The sequence below is a fragment of the Tachysurus fulvidraco genome, chromosome 22 (assembly GCF_022655615.1).
Source record: "Tachysurus fulvidraco isolate hzauxx_2018 chromosome 22, HZAU_PFXX_2.0, whole genome shotgun sequence".
NCBI lineage: Eukaryota > Metazoa > Chordata > Actinopteri > Siluriformes > Bagridae > Tachysurus > Tachysurus fulvidraco.
The window spans coordinates 18,424,911-18,442,410 of NC_062539.1; the positions used below are offsets into that span (position 1 = coordinate 18,424,911).

The window sequence follows — 17,500 nt, forward strand, 5'->3', positions numbered from 1 at the left end:
CCTTTAAAGAGAAATGTACACACACAGCTTGTATCAGAACATTAGACAGAACTGATGATGCAAGTTGCCCTTTAGGGTGACCCTGGGTCTCGTCTAGCACTCATGGTTTTATAAGATAGCATTCAAACGACAGGAGAACAACAAGGGGCAGATAAAATGCCCGGGCAGATGATTGCTCCAATCAGGTACTGAGGTGAATAGCTGTCCTGAAAATAAGCCAGCTCTTGTCAGACAGACAGATGGACATGGCAGCTGTACAGTTTAACGAGTTTGAGGATAACAAAGTCTTGTGTGCCGTTTAATGACTCTCTCGTTTTCTCTCGTGCTCTTGTACTGACTTTTTTCTTATTTTTCCCCTCCATTTTCCTTCTGTCCTTGTTCCTGCTGTCATGCAGCCTCCATCCCAGCCTGGCTATACTACAACATATCTCAGGTTCCTATGTACCCTGGTGTAGAGAACAGAGTCCTGAATAAATACTGTGTGAATACGGTTTAAATGTTCTGAATGTTTTTGCATAGATCAGGCAAATGACGGTAGCTGATGTAGTGGAAAAGCTTCAAAATAAATCCTATACATTACTTCTAGTGTAAAAGATGTTAACGATGTTTAAATGGCCGTGTATCGAGTGGCCATAGGGTATAGTGAGAATTTAAAGCCATTTGGGATCGTGTGTTAAAGCCTTCATTTAAACCAAAGCGATGGCTTGAGCCCGTGTTACGTAATACATGGAAAATTATTGAAAAAAATCTAACATTTTATTTGTGTTCAAATAAAAAAATTAAACTATTAATGTTTCTAAATATGTAGGTGATGTTCTTTACTTAAGGTGTACAACCTGGTAATATTTACTCTGCCATTGACTTTATTAACACTCAATCTTATGAGTAAATAATATTTGAATGCAATATAAAAGGACAGGTCACAATATAGCAGAATTTCTTTTTAAATATATGTCGCTTCCCCACTTCATCTTGTGCTGTAGATGGTTATATACTATATGTGTGTGTATATTTTCTGAGCCATGTTGGTGACATCATTTTTGCTGTACATTAGAAGTGATTGGATCGTTCTGAATTTGTTCGGGGTTCAGGGTTCCTCATTGTTGCCATGATGATGTAGGCTGTTGACAACACATCACTCTAATAGTGACAAATAGTGCTCATTACATCAGTGTTAATTTGCCCTCTCGATCAGCCTGGGATGCAGATACTCAGGCTGAGCTGATCGAATTGTCAGTATAATTACTGGCGTAAGACCTTATTAAAAGCCTGGGTCTCTGGATCCAGTCTGTCACTATAGGCAGGCGTATCACTCACTGGCATCTCGCTACTGCTCACAGATGTTATTTTATATCCTGCTTAATGAGGACAAAAGACATGATTGTGCACTTAATGTATGTACAACAGCCATGAATATGGAATCTTTACACATTGAAATACTCAGAATTTCATTACAATATATTGTTTTGCTAGTGATTTACTTCTCCACTCAAAATGGACAAAATCAACATCAATAGCAACAAAAACACACAATTTTTAATTAGCAGTATAAATATACAGTTTAATCTGTGACCTTAAGGAAGCTCAATGGTCAAAACATTTGGTCTTGCTGTGCTTTGGGGGTTTCATCTGGGTCTCCTGTCTTGGTCTTGTTCATCTGGGTGTCCTGTCTTGGTCTTGTTCATCTGGGTGTCCTGTCTTGGTCTTGTTCATCTGGGTGTCCTGTCTTGGTCTTGTTCATCTGGGTCTCCTGTCTTGGTCTTGTTCATCTGGGTGTCCTGTCTTGGTCTTGTTCATCTGGGTCTCCTGTCTTGGTCTTGTTCATCTGGGTCTCCTGTCTTGGTCTTGTTCATCTGGGTGTCCTGTCTTGGTCTTGTTCATCTGGGTGTCCTGTCTTGGTCTTGTTCATCTGGGTGTCCTGTCTTGGTCTTGTTCATCTGGGTGTCCTGTCTTGGTCTTGTTCATCTGGGTGTCCTGTCTTGGTCTTGTTCATCTGGGTCTCCTGTCTTGGTCTTGTTCATCTGGGTCTCCTGTCTTGGTCTTGTTCATCTGGGTGTCCTGTCTTGGTCTTGTTCATCTGGGTCTCCTGTCTTGGTCTTGTTCATCTGGGTGTCCTGTCTTGGTCTTGTTCATCTGGGTGTCCTGTCTTGGTCTTGTTCATCTGGGTGTCCTGTCTTGGTCTTGTTCATCTGGGTCTCCTGTCTTGGTCTTGTTCATCTGGGTCTCCTGTCTCGGTCTTGTTCATCTGGGTGTCCTGTCTTGGTCTTGTTCATCTGGGTCTCCTGTCTCGGTCTTGTTCATCTGGGTCTCCTGTCTTGGTCTTGTTCATCTGGGTCTCCTGTCTGAGACGAGTTGAATGATCACACCAGTGTCACAAGCTGTAGTGTGAAGAACACAAGTGAATAAGTGCTCATGCTTTATTGAGGATGATCCAAGAATCACCATCAAAGTCTCAAAAACATAAGCAAATAAAAAAAACAAGAGAATAATCAGTAATCAAACACATTATACAAGCGTAGGGCCAAGCAGGAAGTTCCCCAAGGTGGAAAGAACAGGACACAAGGATCACTAAGGTGTACACAAAGCCCTGATATGACTTTACAATGAGGAAAAGAAACAACATGGCAGAAGTAAACAAACTAATACCACAGACACAGAAGAGGTGAACACATTAGGGTAACCAACCAATGTCCATGACAAAGCAATAGATCATGTTATAACAAAATGGTGTGAGCTCAAGAACAAAATTAGACTAGAGCAATTCTCATCATGCTGGTAAACAGCTTGTGTTTAGACGCCTAGTTGTCACCCAAAAGGCAGTTTTTCATTACTATATTATGTGATATGTCTTTGCAAAGAGGAACAGAAACATGGCATAATTAACATAATTAATTAACTAGTGAGGGAACGACTTGTGATAAGTGTGTAAGCAATAACAGGAACTGCACGACTTTAATGCAACTACAACCAATTATAATACAGGCAATCTTTAATAAATAAAAACATCGGCTTTTCCCAATCGCTTTTATTTTATATGGGGGAAAAACACATTTTGACAAAGATCTCCCCTGAACCTCTGTCCTATTACACACAATTATTCGATTCACCTCTATGAGCTCTGGCTTCTTAATTCTAAATGTGATTAGTAAATTTTATTATCTAAAAAAACCTAACAAATTACTTTTGCAATTCATTTTATATAACATAAAAATATAAAACATACTTCAATGTACTGTCTTTTGCTTGAAGACTGGAAAAGTGTCTGTCAGCTGGTCTGGAGTTCTTTGGGTGGGGGTGGGGGGTGTTTCAGGTTTAATGATCTTAATTAGCAATGATAAGGCTTTTTAGCCCTGAACAACTGCCATCTGGCTCCGGTGTTTACTTCTGATTAGCTCCAACCAAGCTAACTGGAATACCGAGTGAGAATAGTGACATGCTAATGCTGTGCTAAAGCTAGGTGTAAGATTCATGACTAGGAAATGTGTAAAATACAAAGACAGCACTAATCAACAGCAAAGCATTCAAATTAAATAAATAATAAACCTGTTACAAACAGAACTCAGATATTTGGTTGCATTAGTCCCTGATTAGCTGAACCGCTTCCTGTAGCTTGTGTAGCAGCTACATTTACATACGAGTTGAAACTACTGGTCTTACTTGTCTCTTGTATTGGTTTACACAATTAAATGTGTGGCTTTTGCATCTTTTGCATGGTTAGAAATGGGAACCTGCAGGAACCTGCAGTCACATGTGTGAACATAATCAGTCCTTTTCTGGACCTTATTGATATTAAAACACATCCTGCTTGGTTTAGTGGTGTAATAATAGTGGTTTCTTCACATCTAGCTTTAAACTAGGAGCTAAACCCTCCTTAGGATATCAAATCTTAAACGCCCATTCCTAAGTAGGTCAGTGCTTACAATAGCTGCAGACCCCCCCACCCTCACACCCTATACGCCACTAGCAGTGTTTGGCAGACTGCATGCATCAACAAACCATTTCAAGCTGCATTGGCTTTTACACAGCTGATCTGAATAAAGACAATGCAGGACAATCACAAATGAATAAAACAAGCTGTTTTTCTCTCTTATATATTTAGCTCACACACCAGCTTAAGGTACAAATATTAACCACCAGCTCAGAAGCGACACAGTCACGTTAAACAGATCAGTACTTCAACACCACCCAAGTTGGTCTATGCCTTTATCTAGAGAAAATAAAATAAATACCTGACACACATCCTTCTTCTTTTTCTTTATTGAATTTGATTGAATAGCACAATGTTGTACTCAAATGTTTTAGGATTCTGTGTACACCAAAAGACAAAGTAAGGTGACTGAATGCCATTATGCTGACTCTCTCTCTCTCTCTCTCTCTCTCTCTCTCTCTCTCTCTCTCTCTCTCTCTTTTCTCCTCTCTTTTAGGATCAAGATTTCTCATTACATCCACAGGGGCCTTGTATATTCTGGACGTGCAGTCGGAGGATGCGGTGAACATCTACCGCTGCACCACGCGGCACCGATACACAGGAGAGACTCGACAAAGTAACAGTGCCCGATTACTCTTATCAGGTGAGGGATTTATTTCTCTTTTGATATAAACAAGTAAAGTAGGCCACTTAGCTCTATATGCTTGTTTCCATGGCAGTTACATACAGTATAGCATGCTTTTCCTCTGGCCATTCTCCTCAACATGAGTGATTAGTTAAACCTGGTGGTTCTCCAGTCGATCATAAGACCAGGGTCACATACACATCCTACTCTTCTACTTTCCTTCAGAAAGTGTGGCCTTGTATAAAATTTGGCAGGAGTGTTTAACAAGCGTTGAAAAGCAGACAAAAATCATACGACAAATCGTATTCATCTTCACATTGCAGGTGAGAGACCATTGGCTTCATCTGACCACAATACATTTAAGCCTTCTTTACCATCTGCCTGCACTTCACCACCCTGGCTATGAAACAGCTAGTAGATGCAATCTCAGCCCAGATCGAGAAAACTTGCCTACAAGTGCTGCGTAGTTACTTCACTCACTACAATGGAACACTGAGGGAGCTCACAGATGAAGAATAATTGAAAGCTTTATGCTCTGCAATGCCACACTGACCTCTTTGTCTCAGACTGCAGGGTAGTCTGCATGGATAGCCAGTGATATTAACGGGTGAAACAAAGATCTTTTCAGATTCGATGAACCCAATGATTACACAGTCTGCCATTGGCACTGCTGCATCATCCACATCCGTTATGGCCAATAATGCACCAACTAATCCTGGTGAAAAGGTCTTGTTTCTGTCTCTGCCTTGTTCGTGAACCATATCAGAAAGAGGCTTGTCTGTCAGTTCACAAACAAACCGATGCACCGCTCTTCTGGAAGGTGTTTTCACCTTAACTGAACTACTGACTTAAAAATGACAGATTCCCGGTACAGAAAAGGATCCATGTGTTCAGTGTTTCAGGTAATAAGCTCAAGAATAACTGTATTTTTCACCAGTGTTTTCAACCCTGCTAGAGGAATCTGACCCTATCTTTGCTGTACCAACATAGGATAAGTGCCTAGGCTTATGTGTTTAATTGCCCACATAAAGAACCACACACACCCTGCCATTACAGGTGCTCTAGAGAGACTCACACAACACTTTCTGACTCCCTGGTGCCAAAGAATGGGGTATGGCCCAACACCGTTTCTGACACCTAGCATTGCAGATGTAGGGTAATGGGTTTGTATGTTTCATTCACAAACATCTTTTTAGTCACATTGCCCAAGTTCACCCCATCTGTCCCATTTGGGTTCATTTGGCCCAAGCTGGAGATTTCAGTACATTCAGCAGTATTGGCTGAAGTTACACATGAGGCAGTCTAGACATCTAAGTGAGTCATTTCTGTGTTTAAATGAAAGGGTGTTTAAATGTAGCCTGCTGCCTCGGTATGTCTTAGTTTTGGACAGATGAACAATTCTCATTACTGAATGTTTCTCCTTGTAGCATCATCAGTATTATCTCATTAATAGTCAGAAGGCGACGTGCCTCACGTTACGGACGCATCTCATGTTCACCACAGAATTGTGCAATTTGTGAACCATTCTGAAAGCGTGTTTATTTTTGCTTTCATGCCACACAGATTTACGAGCATGGCTTCATCAGCCTGTAACACTAGTGAGACATTCTGTCTAAAGACATTAATCTCAATCTGCCATCACTGTTAGGACATGTGCTTTGGATCAGGTTGTTGCGTCCGTGTGGTTTTTAGCGCATGTAAGATTTCAGTTCAATTCAATTTATAGTGCTTTAAACAGTTCACGACCCTAATGAGCAAGTCTGAGGTGGCGGTGGTTTCCTTGAGATAATATGAGGAAGAAACTTGGAGTGGAACCTCGTCCTAATCTGGTGACACTGGACAGGAAATAATGTCAATGTAAATAATGTCAATGTTAATAATGTCAATGTAAATAATGCCCTTTCTACAACAGTTTGTTGAGTGAACTGATGGGTCTGAGTTCACCACAGACCCAACACTAATTCCTTCCTGCCAAAGTCTTCAAATGATTTCTGATGAAGACCCAACCATAAACCATTTTTTGGGGCAAGTCGTGGCCTAATGGTTAGAGTCTGACTCATAATCCTAAGGTTGTGGGTTCGAGTCTCAGGCCGGCCACGACCGAGGTGCCCTTGAGCAAGGCACCAAACCCCCCCCCCAACTGCTCCCCGGGCGCCGCAGCATAAATGGCTGCCCACTGCTCCGGGTGTGTGTTCACGGTGTGTGTGTGTGTGTGTGTTTGTGTGTGTGTGTGTGTGTGTGTGTGTGTGTGTGTGTGTGTGTGTGTGTGTGTGTGTGTGTTTTTTCACGGTGTGTGTGTTCACTGCTGTGTGTGTGTGTGTGCACTTTGGATGGGTCAAATGCAGAGAAAGTATTCTGAGTCTGGGTCACCGTACTTAGCCGTATGTCACGTCACTTAAAGCTAACAGACACAAGGCCTGACAGTCTGTGGGCCGCCCCATCCACAGCAGTCCCATAAGCAGTTGGCCACCTTATCCTTGGCAGGAGGGCGAGAAAGCTGCTGCTCATACATCAGGATTAAACATCGACATTCATTTCTGATCGTGAAAATGGCAATAGAGTGCAGATGGAAATAAAACCATGCCTTCCCTCATCAGTACTGCGTAGTGTGACAAAAGAGCCCAGTATTAAATAATGACACAAGTATAGAAACCACTCCAAACTAATGCAGGAGAAATAACTGGAGGTAATTTAACAATAATTACATCTATTTTTCTGTCTCCCTTCCTTTACCTTTCTACGTCTCAGAGCCTGTGGATTCAGCTCCAGTGATTCTGGATGGCTTTGAGAGGAAAGAGGTCATGGTTGGTCATCGGGTCGAGTTGCCCTGTAAGGCGTCTGGTCACCCGCCGCCTCGCTACCGCTGGCTGAAAGACAACAGCCCTCTGGAGTCCGACAGTCGCTACCACCAGAGTGTCTCAGGCCTCCTCATCGAGGCTACACGACCCAGCGATGGAGGCAACTATGTGTGTGAAGTCTGGAACAGCTTTGGCAATGCCAAGGTGGTGGGACGGTTGGTGGTCAAACGTGAGTTCCAGTTTCTAGTGGAAAAATATGATTGTATGAAAATAAGTGAAAGGAAACTGCTCTTCTCAGGCTATGCTCTAATTCATGATTACATAAATGTAAGTAAATAAGCAAATAATGTATTAAAATACCAAAACAGGTCCCAAAGACCCTATTGATCAGTATTAAGCGAATATCCACAACAAATTTCTCCTTTGAGAAAAAGTTGCAGACATGAAGTACCACTGAAAGGTGAAAACTCAAAATCTGGCCTAGATTCTGGACAAATAGCTCATTTACTCCGCTATGTCTGTGTGTCTTCCATTCTAGAGCCCCTGAAAGCAGTGGTGAGCCCTCGTAAGGTCAGAGGCAGTGTGGGCAGTCAGGTGTCTCTGTTCTGCAGTGTCACTGGCTCTGACGAGTATGAAATCACCTGGTACAGAAATTCAGATAGGATCCAGCCAGGGCCCAATGTCCGCATCACTGGCCTTAACCATGAGAACCTGGTGATGGAGGGCATGGCCAAGAGTGATGGAGGAGCCTACCAGTGTTTTGCGCGCAATGGCAAGATGTCCACCCAGGATTTTGTGCAGGTCATTCTGGAAGGTGAGTTAAATCTTAAAAGACTTGTGAGCAGGATTTGGTTTGACCGGGACATATGGGATAAACCATAATTTATAAAGATAAAGATATGATCCACAACAATACAACCCAGGCATGATGGAACTATTAGAGTGAAAGGTGCTAGAACTCACATGCTCAATGTTCATCCGTCTTCTGAACGCCTGGATTTTCATCAGTAAACCGCTTATTCATCCACAAATCCAAAATAGATGTTTAAATCTGAGGCAGGAAAATGGGCCAAAAACATCGAGTACCTTCCAATGTGCATCTGTTTATCTGTGAGAAAAAAAGCCTGACTGATTAGGAGCTGAGACAACAGACTTACTATGCTTAGGAATGACAGTGTCAGGTATTAGCGTTAAACAAAACACAACACACTATGTGTATGTGTGATATATATTACGACACGTGTTTCACCTATATATACAATTTGACAGCACAGTTTAACATTTTATTAGTTCATGTTTCAAGCCTTTGTTACAGATCACAGGATCATAAAATGGCATGAGTCGAGTTAGCTGTATTACAGTTCTATTACAGTTCATGCTGCTCTGATTGTGTGTCTGTACACGAGCAGGAAGAAGTGTGTAATGAGGAGATTCTGCATTAGTTCTTGGCAGCAGAATAATGTAGTTAACGCTGTTTCCATGACTTGAGTAATCGAATATCTTGCTAACAACAAAATAAAGATATATTTCCATACAATTCAGACTAGTGATAGGGTTCCTTTTGGTACTATTAAGTCTTCTGATTTGCTTGTTTCCTAGATGAGTACCAAAAACAAGAGCCTTAAGCTATTTGCTGTATAATGAAAATGGTGAAGCAGGAAGCACACCTCCTGTCCCTTAAACTACAGGACTGTAATAGGGACTGAAACAGGCAACGAACATGACTGTAAAGCCCACATGGAGAAGGCAGGCAAAGTCATCTGCGCCATATTCAAAGGAAGAGCAGCAGCTATCAGAGGGTTCGGCTCCGAAACCCCATGTAGTGGAAAGTGCACACTTACAGTACTGTATAGTGATTTGGAGAACAGAGCAGAGAGGAAGTCAGTGAGCAATGCAGCGACACAGTGAAGTTCAGTTCAGCTGCCTTATATGTAGTGATTTCACTTGCATTGACTGGATCTTATTCTTAAAACATTAAGCCAGTCTTGGTGGGTGGTCCACATGGCAAAAGCCCAGTGTATGACACAGTAGCAGATCATGTGCTCCAGGGATGCTCGAGCCTGTCTTAGCAAAACTCAAGCTTAATTCTTCACTTTGTTCAGAGGATCACATGCCTAATCCAGATCCATATCAGTTCTATAAAATAACTTTTTTCTTTGCAAGAAAACTAAAACTAGTTCCAAGAGCACACATAATGTCTGCGGTGGCAGCTGCAGAAAGCACAGGGCTGTAATTAATGACACAATTAGAGAGATCTCCTTAGTAATATGGGAAAAGCATTACATTGTGGGCAGAACTGCACTGTGCAACTGTCAATAAAAGGACTGACACACTTGTGTCTAAACCCTGCAAGTTTTAATCTCTATCACTTTCACCATGCCACATTAATAACCCTCAAGTGTTTTCCCTGCTCTAACACACCCACTTCAAATCTAGAAGGGCTATTAATTATCTGATTAGCTGAATGAGGTGTGTTGGGGTAAGAAAAACACAAGAAGGACATGGGTTTCCCCAGGGATCCTGTTCGCCTACGGAACTCATAGCAACACAGCATGGGGAATCCTTCAAATGAAAGCTATGTGGATAAGTTCAGACACAGGAACCAGGAACCCTCTAAAGTACCACTGAGGACAGATAATGGTACGTTACATAAACCTCCTGACTGTGGACCAGGATGCAGTCACTTATGATTGGCCAAATTTAAGATGTACAGTATGCTATTCAGTCAGTATTAGTGTTACGGTGTGGACTTGGTGCTAGCAGGTCTTTCGGATTGATGTATGAACCAACAGAAGATGAACAGAACAGATATAAAATGTGTTTCACTTAAGACAGCTTTTTTTGGCTATCAGTATTGCCAAGACATAGCAGATTGAATAAGCTGTAGGTCAGCACTCAATACCTGGACTGGAATTCAATAAAGATAGGCTATAATAAAGACACGTATGCGCTATAATAAAGACATGTATGCGCTATAATAAAGACACGTATGCGCTATAATAAAGACACGTATGCGCTATAATAAAGACATGTATGCGCTATAATAAAGACACGTATGCTTTATAATAAAGACATGTATGCTTTATAATAAAGACATGTATGCTTTATAATAAAGACACGTATGCTTTATAATAAAGACATGTAAGCGCTATAATAAAGACATGTATGCTTTATAATAAAGACATGTATGCTTTATAATAAAGACATGTAAGCGCTATAATAAAGACATGTATGCTTTATAATAAAGACATGTATGCTTTATAATAAAGACACGTATGCTTTATAATAAAGACATGTAAGCGCTATAATAAAGACATGTAAGCGCTATAATAAAGACATGTATGCTTTATAATAAAGACATGTAAGCGCTATAATAAAGACATGTATGCTTTATAATAAAGACATGTAAGCGCTATAATAAAGACATGTAAGCGCTATAATAAAGACATGTATGCTTTATAATAAAGACATGTATGCTGTATATAAATAAACTGAATTTTCAGGCCACATTCCAGAGATTCTATAGACGTCTTACAAATGTATGTCACCACAACCTTCGAGTTCTGTGACGAATTAGATTCACTGTCATGCTTAATCAAGAACGGTATTTGAACTTGGGTAAGTTTTGGAGAAAAAGCCCTGGAGTGACTCTGGAGTGCTTTAACTGACATTGTTAACGTAAATGGCGGAGTGATGCTCACCTGTGGCAGAAGGCTATAGCTGTGCCTTACATGCTTTATATCTTTAGTAAGGTAGTAGTAAATTATACATACAGTACTGATATTCTGTGTGATTCTTGGTTAGTGGAGAGCAGTGTTAGTACTGACTCTAAACCGTATCAGCACTCACGTGACTATAAAAAGGATCGGCATCACCTTTATTGTGTAAGACAGACTAATAAGAATGCTATGAGGGGTCAAGATTACACACAGAGATCAGGTACAACAAAGGCAGGTCTTGTAAGCATCGCTTTGCTTTCAGTGCTTGTTAATGGAGCCAGCAAATAAGAAAACTCAAGTTAAAACAACCCTACAGTAGAAGTCCTGCACTTGTTGTAGTACCACAGATACGCATATATAAGCTAGTTTTCTGCTATAAATCTAGCATATGTACATAAACATAGATTTGCAATATGAAATATTTTGTTATAGTTACTCATCTAACCTATTTTATTTTACCTCAAGCTACTGAAATGCACGGCCGTCTGTACGACTTTCCCACAGACGAACTTGTAAAGGGTGGTTATAAGAACAGTAGTGACATATAGTAAGGATTACATTTTGCCTAATGTTGAGATAAAGCTGTGTTTATAGTAGCATTAAGTTGAGATGGATCTGATCTTCACATCTTCAGCCAGCAGATCCTTACCTGAGCTTGGTTGCTAAGGCAACCGTGTCCCATGGTAGTGGAACTGAGTAAAGAGATATCGATCATCTATAATGATGTGGAGTGAGTCTGCAGAGTCAGAGAGCAGTGATGAGCTATGACTTCAGGCACTTCTACAATCACTGCTGTTTAAACTTGAAAGAAATAAAGGACATGAGAAAACAAAGAATACGAAACAATGCAAAAATAGCATGATTGTGATGTCATTGCCTAAATCGGGAGGGCATGACAGTAATAGATACATACAAGTAATACAACTTGCAATGAAATAAAAAATAAGAATAATAAGAAAGTATACTGTGATGTGTAGTTATGCTATGTGCAGGTGTGTTACATGTAGAAACAGTAACAGTGCAGTTTGCAGAAGGTTAGTGGTGTAATAGAGTCGTACGGACTCCTAAGTGAGGTGTAGTAATGTCTGTGTTGAGGAGTCTGATGGTCTGAGAGAAGAATAATTCTGTAGTTTATAATAGCTAATATCTTTAGCACAATATAACTCATCCCAGTGTTCCTGTTACATCTAGAGTGAGAATTGGGTTTATGTATTGTGAATGTATATATGGTGCATATACTATAAACACTATAAGAATACATCTGCAATATGTTTGCAATTTCCTCAGACGGCACTCCAAAGATCCTGTCGGCCTTCAGCGAGAAGGTGGTGAGCCCCAACGAGCCGATCTCCCTGGTGTGCCACGTCAAAGGCACCCCACTCCCCACTGTGACATGGACACTGGACGATGAACCGGTCATCAAAGACAGCCACCACCGCATGGATCGCTTTGTCACGGTCGAGGGTCACGTGCTCAGCTACCTGAATGTCTCACATACACAGGTCACTGACGGCGGTGTCTACCGTTGCACCTGCAACAACTCTGCCGGATCGGTCTCCTACCAGGCGCGAATAAACGTAAGAGGTGCTTGTCAGATCAGCTCCTCCAACAAAATAAACAACAATGCACTCACATCACACTTTGATGAAAACTGTGTTTAAGATGTTTGTATTTGATTTGTTTTTAATATTCATGTTTCTGGTATTCTTTTTGACATATTAAGTTGTTTTTCAGCTAAATCTTTTACCTTTTTTAAGCAGGGTTATTTCTGAATTTGTTAGGCTACTCTACAACCCAACTGACCGTCTCAGTCAAACGTTATACGGCTTAATATGGTTTGTGGACACCAGATCTTCACACCCATATACTGTACAGTTCTTCACCAAACAAATCTGGAAGCACATAAGTGCATAAGATGTGATTGTATACTGCAGAATAACCGAAGCCAAACCTATTCCAGCATGACACTGCTCCTGTACACAAAGAAAGGTCAGTGAAGATCTGGTTAGCCAAGGATGGAGTGGAAGAAATCGAACGTCCTGCACAGAAGAGTGGAGGTTATTATAAGAGAAACTAAATCTACAATGGGATGCTCCAAAAGCACCTATGGGTGTGATGGTCAAGTGTCAACAAACTTTTGGTTATATGTGACCTTCTCTAGATGTAGACCAATGTGCAACGCCTGAACCTGGTAAAATCTACGCATTTCTAACTAGATTGTGAGTCTAGATTGAGATTGTGATGTGGCTCAGGGGCCATAAGGGGCTGCATAACCCATGTATGGCTAGAAACAGCCCTGCTTGTGGATATAAAAATATCTTGCTCAATTTGTCATCTCTTAATCTTGTCTATTAACAGAACAGAATAGAAACCACTACAGGACCTTTGACCAGATCGTAGGTTATAATTACTTTATAAATATCCAATAGTTTTGGTATTTAATATTGTAGTTTTATTGGAACTGAACACCTAAACAGTGGACCAGCGATGTAGTAAGTGTACACAAGCTTCCTACTTGTATTTCTCACAAGCTTATGGGATTTTCTGATTGTTAACACAGAGTATTGGGTTTGTATGCTGATAGTACTGTATATGGCATTATAAATAGTTTGTTATATGATTAGTTATTCGTACAACTCATTTTCATATGCATATTTTTGTCTATAGTGTAATCTGTTTGTAATTGGACACAATTTTAGTTGTTTTTATCTCTGCACTCCAAGCTAGAATGAAACTTTATGAGGTTCAGGTGCACAATGTAATTTTAATACAGCTGGTGTAATATTTAGCCCTCGTCGTTTAATCGAATAAACGTAACCCAATCGTTGGCTGCTGAATCTTTAGTTCTGTATAAATATAGTGTGGAGTAAACTGGCTCATAACATGATCAGGTTAGAGAAAAGATGCACTTAAAATAATAGATTAAAATTCCTAATAGTTCTAGGTTTGGTCCTTTAAAGCTTTACGATTTTGTTGTGCTTATTGTTCCAATTTAAAAAATGATAAACCTTCCTGAACATTAACAAGCTGACCATGTGATGTTTTCTTTTCCCTAACAGGTCCTGCCAGCATCCGCCCAATGAAAAACCTCACTGCCATCGCGGGGCGAGACATGTTCATTCACTGCCGAATCATTGGCTACCCTTACTACTCGATCAAGTGGTACAAAGATTCCAACTTACTTCCGTTTAACCATCGCCAGCGTGCCTTTGAGAACAATGGCACACTGAAGCTGTCTAATGTGCAGAACTCGGATGCGGGCGAGTACACCTGTTATGTTCTGGTGGATCCTGAGAAACAGATCCATAGGAGCGTCCATGTTACTGTAAAAGGTCAGCTGACAAGTGCTTTAAGATTTAAAAAAAAAAGCATTTATTTACAGGTTCCAGAAGAACTTCAATTTATTCCATCACATAATAATCAAAGGCAGTGTTGACCAGGGATGGCTGGTATCGAAGGGCTAATCTGTCATTTGGAGATAAAAAGACATTAGTATATGGTTATAGTATATAGTATATGGTTTCTTTTTTGGCATCTATATCAGATTATTTGCTGTTAAAAAATATTATATAGAGTTTATTTTTGTTGCAGAATTAAATACAATAACAGCATTAATGATGTAAAAGAAATACACACAGTAGTGTCAGGGGATTAGACTGACAGTAATGTGAATAATCAGCCATCACTGGTTCTGAGGATAAAGGAAACGCATATAGTTCATTCTCGATAGCGCACCGTATGTTACATGAGTTTATCCAGCTATAATCCAGTCCAAGTTAAAAAAAATCATCGTTGTCTGTATGCTGTCAAGTAGCATCACCAGCATCCTCTCAGTCATCTTGTTACTCTTTTGAGTGGATGCCATCAGTGATGGAAAAAAAACATCTCCACGATTGAGTTAGCTAATTTGTTCATGCTTAAAATTCTGAAGCAGCTAGGAGGGAATCCCTAGAGTCCATTATCCCCACTTTGTTGTGAATTAAATAAGCAGTGAAGTGCTGCTTTAGTTCAACGTTATTTTAACTCATTGATTCTCGCGACAGGCTGATGCAAACCATGGCTGGATCCCCTGAGAATGCATTATGCTAAATTTGCCAGGAAAGGAAATAACCCTTTTATAGTTGTCTTTTTCCTCTTCACTGCTCTGCTTCTCCCCTCATTAGCTCACATTATGCCTCCTCCTCTGTGAAATCTGCAGATTTGGAACCATGGTGGTTTGTGTTACGGCAGAGCGGAACCTTGTGGTGGAAAATCGCCAATTATCTTATGTGCGATGACAAGTACTTGGTGTTTGCCCCGTCATCGAATGTTACATGTATCCAGTGATACTGTACATCCTTTTCCATTTATAGCTAGAATCATTTTTTTGTGGTTTTAAATGCACATCATAATGATTCATTAATTCATCACAAATAACCAGAACATTCCACTGTTTGTAAAATAATAAAATAAGAGGTAGAACAGTATCATCTTCCAGCATCTAAATTTAAAGCATTCAGACTACAGACTTCATCAGAAGATCGATATGGAGATGAATCTGTATGTAGAAAGCAGAAAGTCATACGGCACGTGAATGTTGTGTAATTAAACAATATAGTGCACAAAAAGTGCAGTTACACTGAATATCAGCTGGGATGTGAGTGACACAAAGCTGCTGGATTGTACGTAACCACAAAAATGCAGATGTATAACCGCACGATCGCAAGCACTGTAGTGTTTTTATCCAGCAGTTCTGATAAAGAAGATTAATATCAAGTAAGTGACATTTCAGACATAATATGACTTTATTTTTGCTTTGCTAGAAGGAAAAGATCCCACAAAAGTCAGTATATAGTCAGTCAGTTAGCATCCTAGCTCACACCGAGCTGCATTAAAGGTACTTCTGCTCAACTTGTCGTCCCTTCTAACTTTTATTTCTCACTTGACAAGCTTTTATTTTCCAGTCAGAAGTTAAATTCCTAAAAAGTTTTGTTTTCTAAGTTTTGCCACTAACATTACTGTAGTAACCATCTTGAACTAGGTAGTGAAATTTTACCTGAGGCTCACAGAGAGATAAACAGTGAAACGTTCAGAGTGAAACCTCCAGCTAACTGTCTTCTAACTCATTATTACTGTAGCTGATGGAGGTTTCAGGTTCACTCAGAGAAGAAGTTTAAGTCTGATCTGTTGCCATTATGACTGATTGTGCTGAAAACCACATAGAGACAGAGATGATAAAACTCTTTAACGTTTAATGAGATTAAAAGGGTATTTATGTATTCATACAGACAACGCTGTAGTATTCAGTGTTATCTACTGATAATCAGAACAGACGTGGTGGTTTTCAGTTACTGAAGGTTTGACGAGCTCAAGACAAAGTGTCTGGGCTTCATGCAGGTTTATCAGAACAGAAGGGAAACGATGTCCAGGCCAAAGGATAGACGAGGTCATGGATAAGGTCATAAATAAATGGTATCACAGATACAGCACAGGACAGAGCGTGCAAAGAAATATTCAAAATATATCAGTACCACATTTATTACATTGCTGATGTCTTAGAACCTCCATGAGACGAGTTCCCTCACTAACATTCCCTCACTAACATTCCCTCACTAACATTCCCTCACTAACATTCCCTCACTAACATTCCCTCACTAACATTCCCTCACTAACATTCCCTCACTAACATTCCCTCACTAACATTCCCTCACTAATATTCTCTCACTAACATTCCCTCACTAATATTCTCTCACTAACATTCCCTCACTAACATTCTCTCACTAACATTCCCTCACTAACATTCTCTCACTAATATTCCCTCACTAACATTCCCTCACTAACATTCCCTCACTAATATTCCCTCACTAACATTCCCTCACTAACATTCCCTCACTAATATTCCCTCACTAACATTCCCTCACTAACATTCCCTCACTAACATTCCCTCACTAACATTCCCTCACTAACATTCCCTCACTAACATTCCCTCACTAACATTCCCTCACTAATATTCCCTCACTAACATTCCCTCACTAACATTCCCTCACTAACATTCCCTCACTAACATTCCCTCACTAACATTCTCTCACTAACATACTAACATTCCCTCACTAACATTCCCTCACTAACATTCCTTCACTTCCTCTTGCCGTAAAATAAAAACATGCCGCTTGCTGCGTTACTATGGAAACGTACAGCATCAGCTCATCTGAAGCGTTTCTCATGAAGGAAACGAAAATGTAAAAGATTATTGAGAACACTGGAGATTAAATAAATAAATGTTAAATAAATGTTTGTTTCTCCATAAAGAAAGTCTCAGAATACCAAATATAATAAAATTATTCTTTTATTAATAAACCAGCAGGTAAATCATTTTACTAGTAAGATTATATTCAGCATCTGCTGTACTTTAAGTAATCTGTACTTATATAATATAAATAACTCGGTGAAT

General features: G+C 40.1%; 1 protein-coding gene across 1 annotated transcript in view; it reads left to right on the top strand.

The window, feature by feature from the left end:
• dscamb (Down syndrome cell adhesion molecule b) overlaps positions 1-17,500 on the top strand; it is a 113,818-nt gene that overhangs the window by 62,627 nt on the left and 33,691 nt on the right. The window contains exons 4-8 of the mRNA XM_027163526.2: positions 4,425-4,571; positions 7,302-7,580; positions 7,890-8,165; positions 12,358-12,654; positions 14,130-14,402. Coding sequence (XP_027019327.2) covers positions 4,425-4,571; positions 7,302-7,580; positions 7,890-8,165; positions 12,358-12,654; positions 14,130-14,402 — 1,272 coding nt within the window. The remainder of the gene's footprint in view (positions 1-4,424; positions 4,572-7,301; positions 7,581-7,889; positions 8,166-12,357; positions 12,655-14,129; positions 14,403-17,500) is intronic.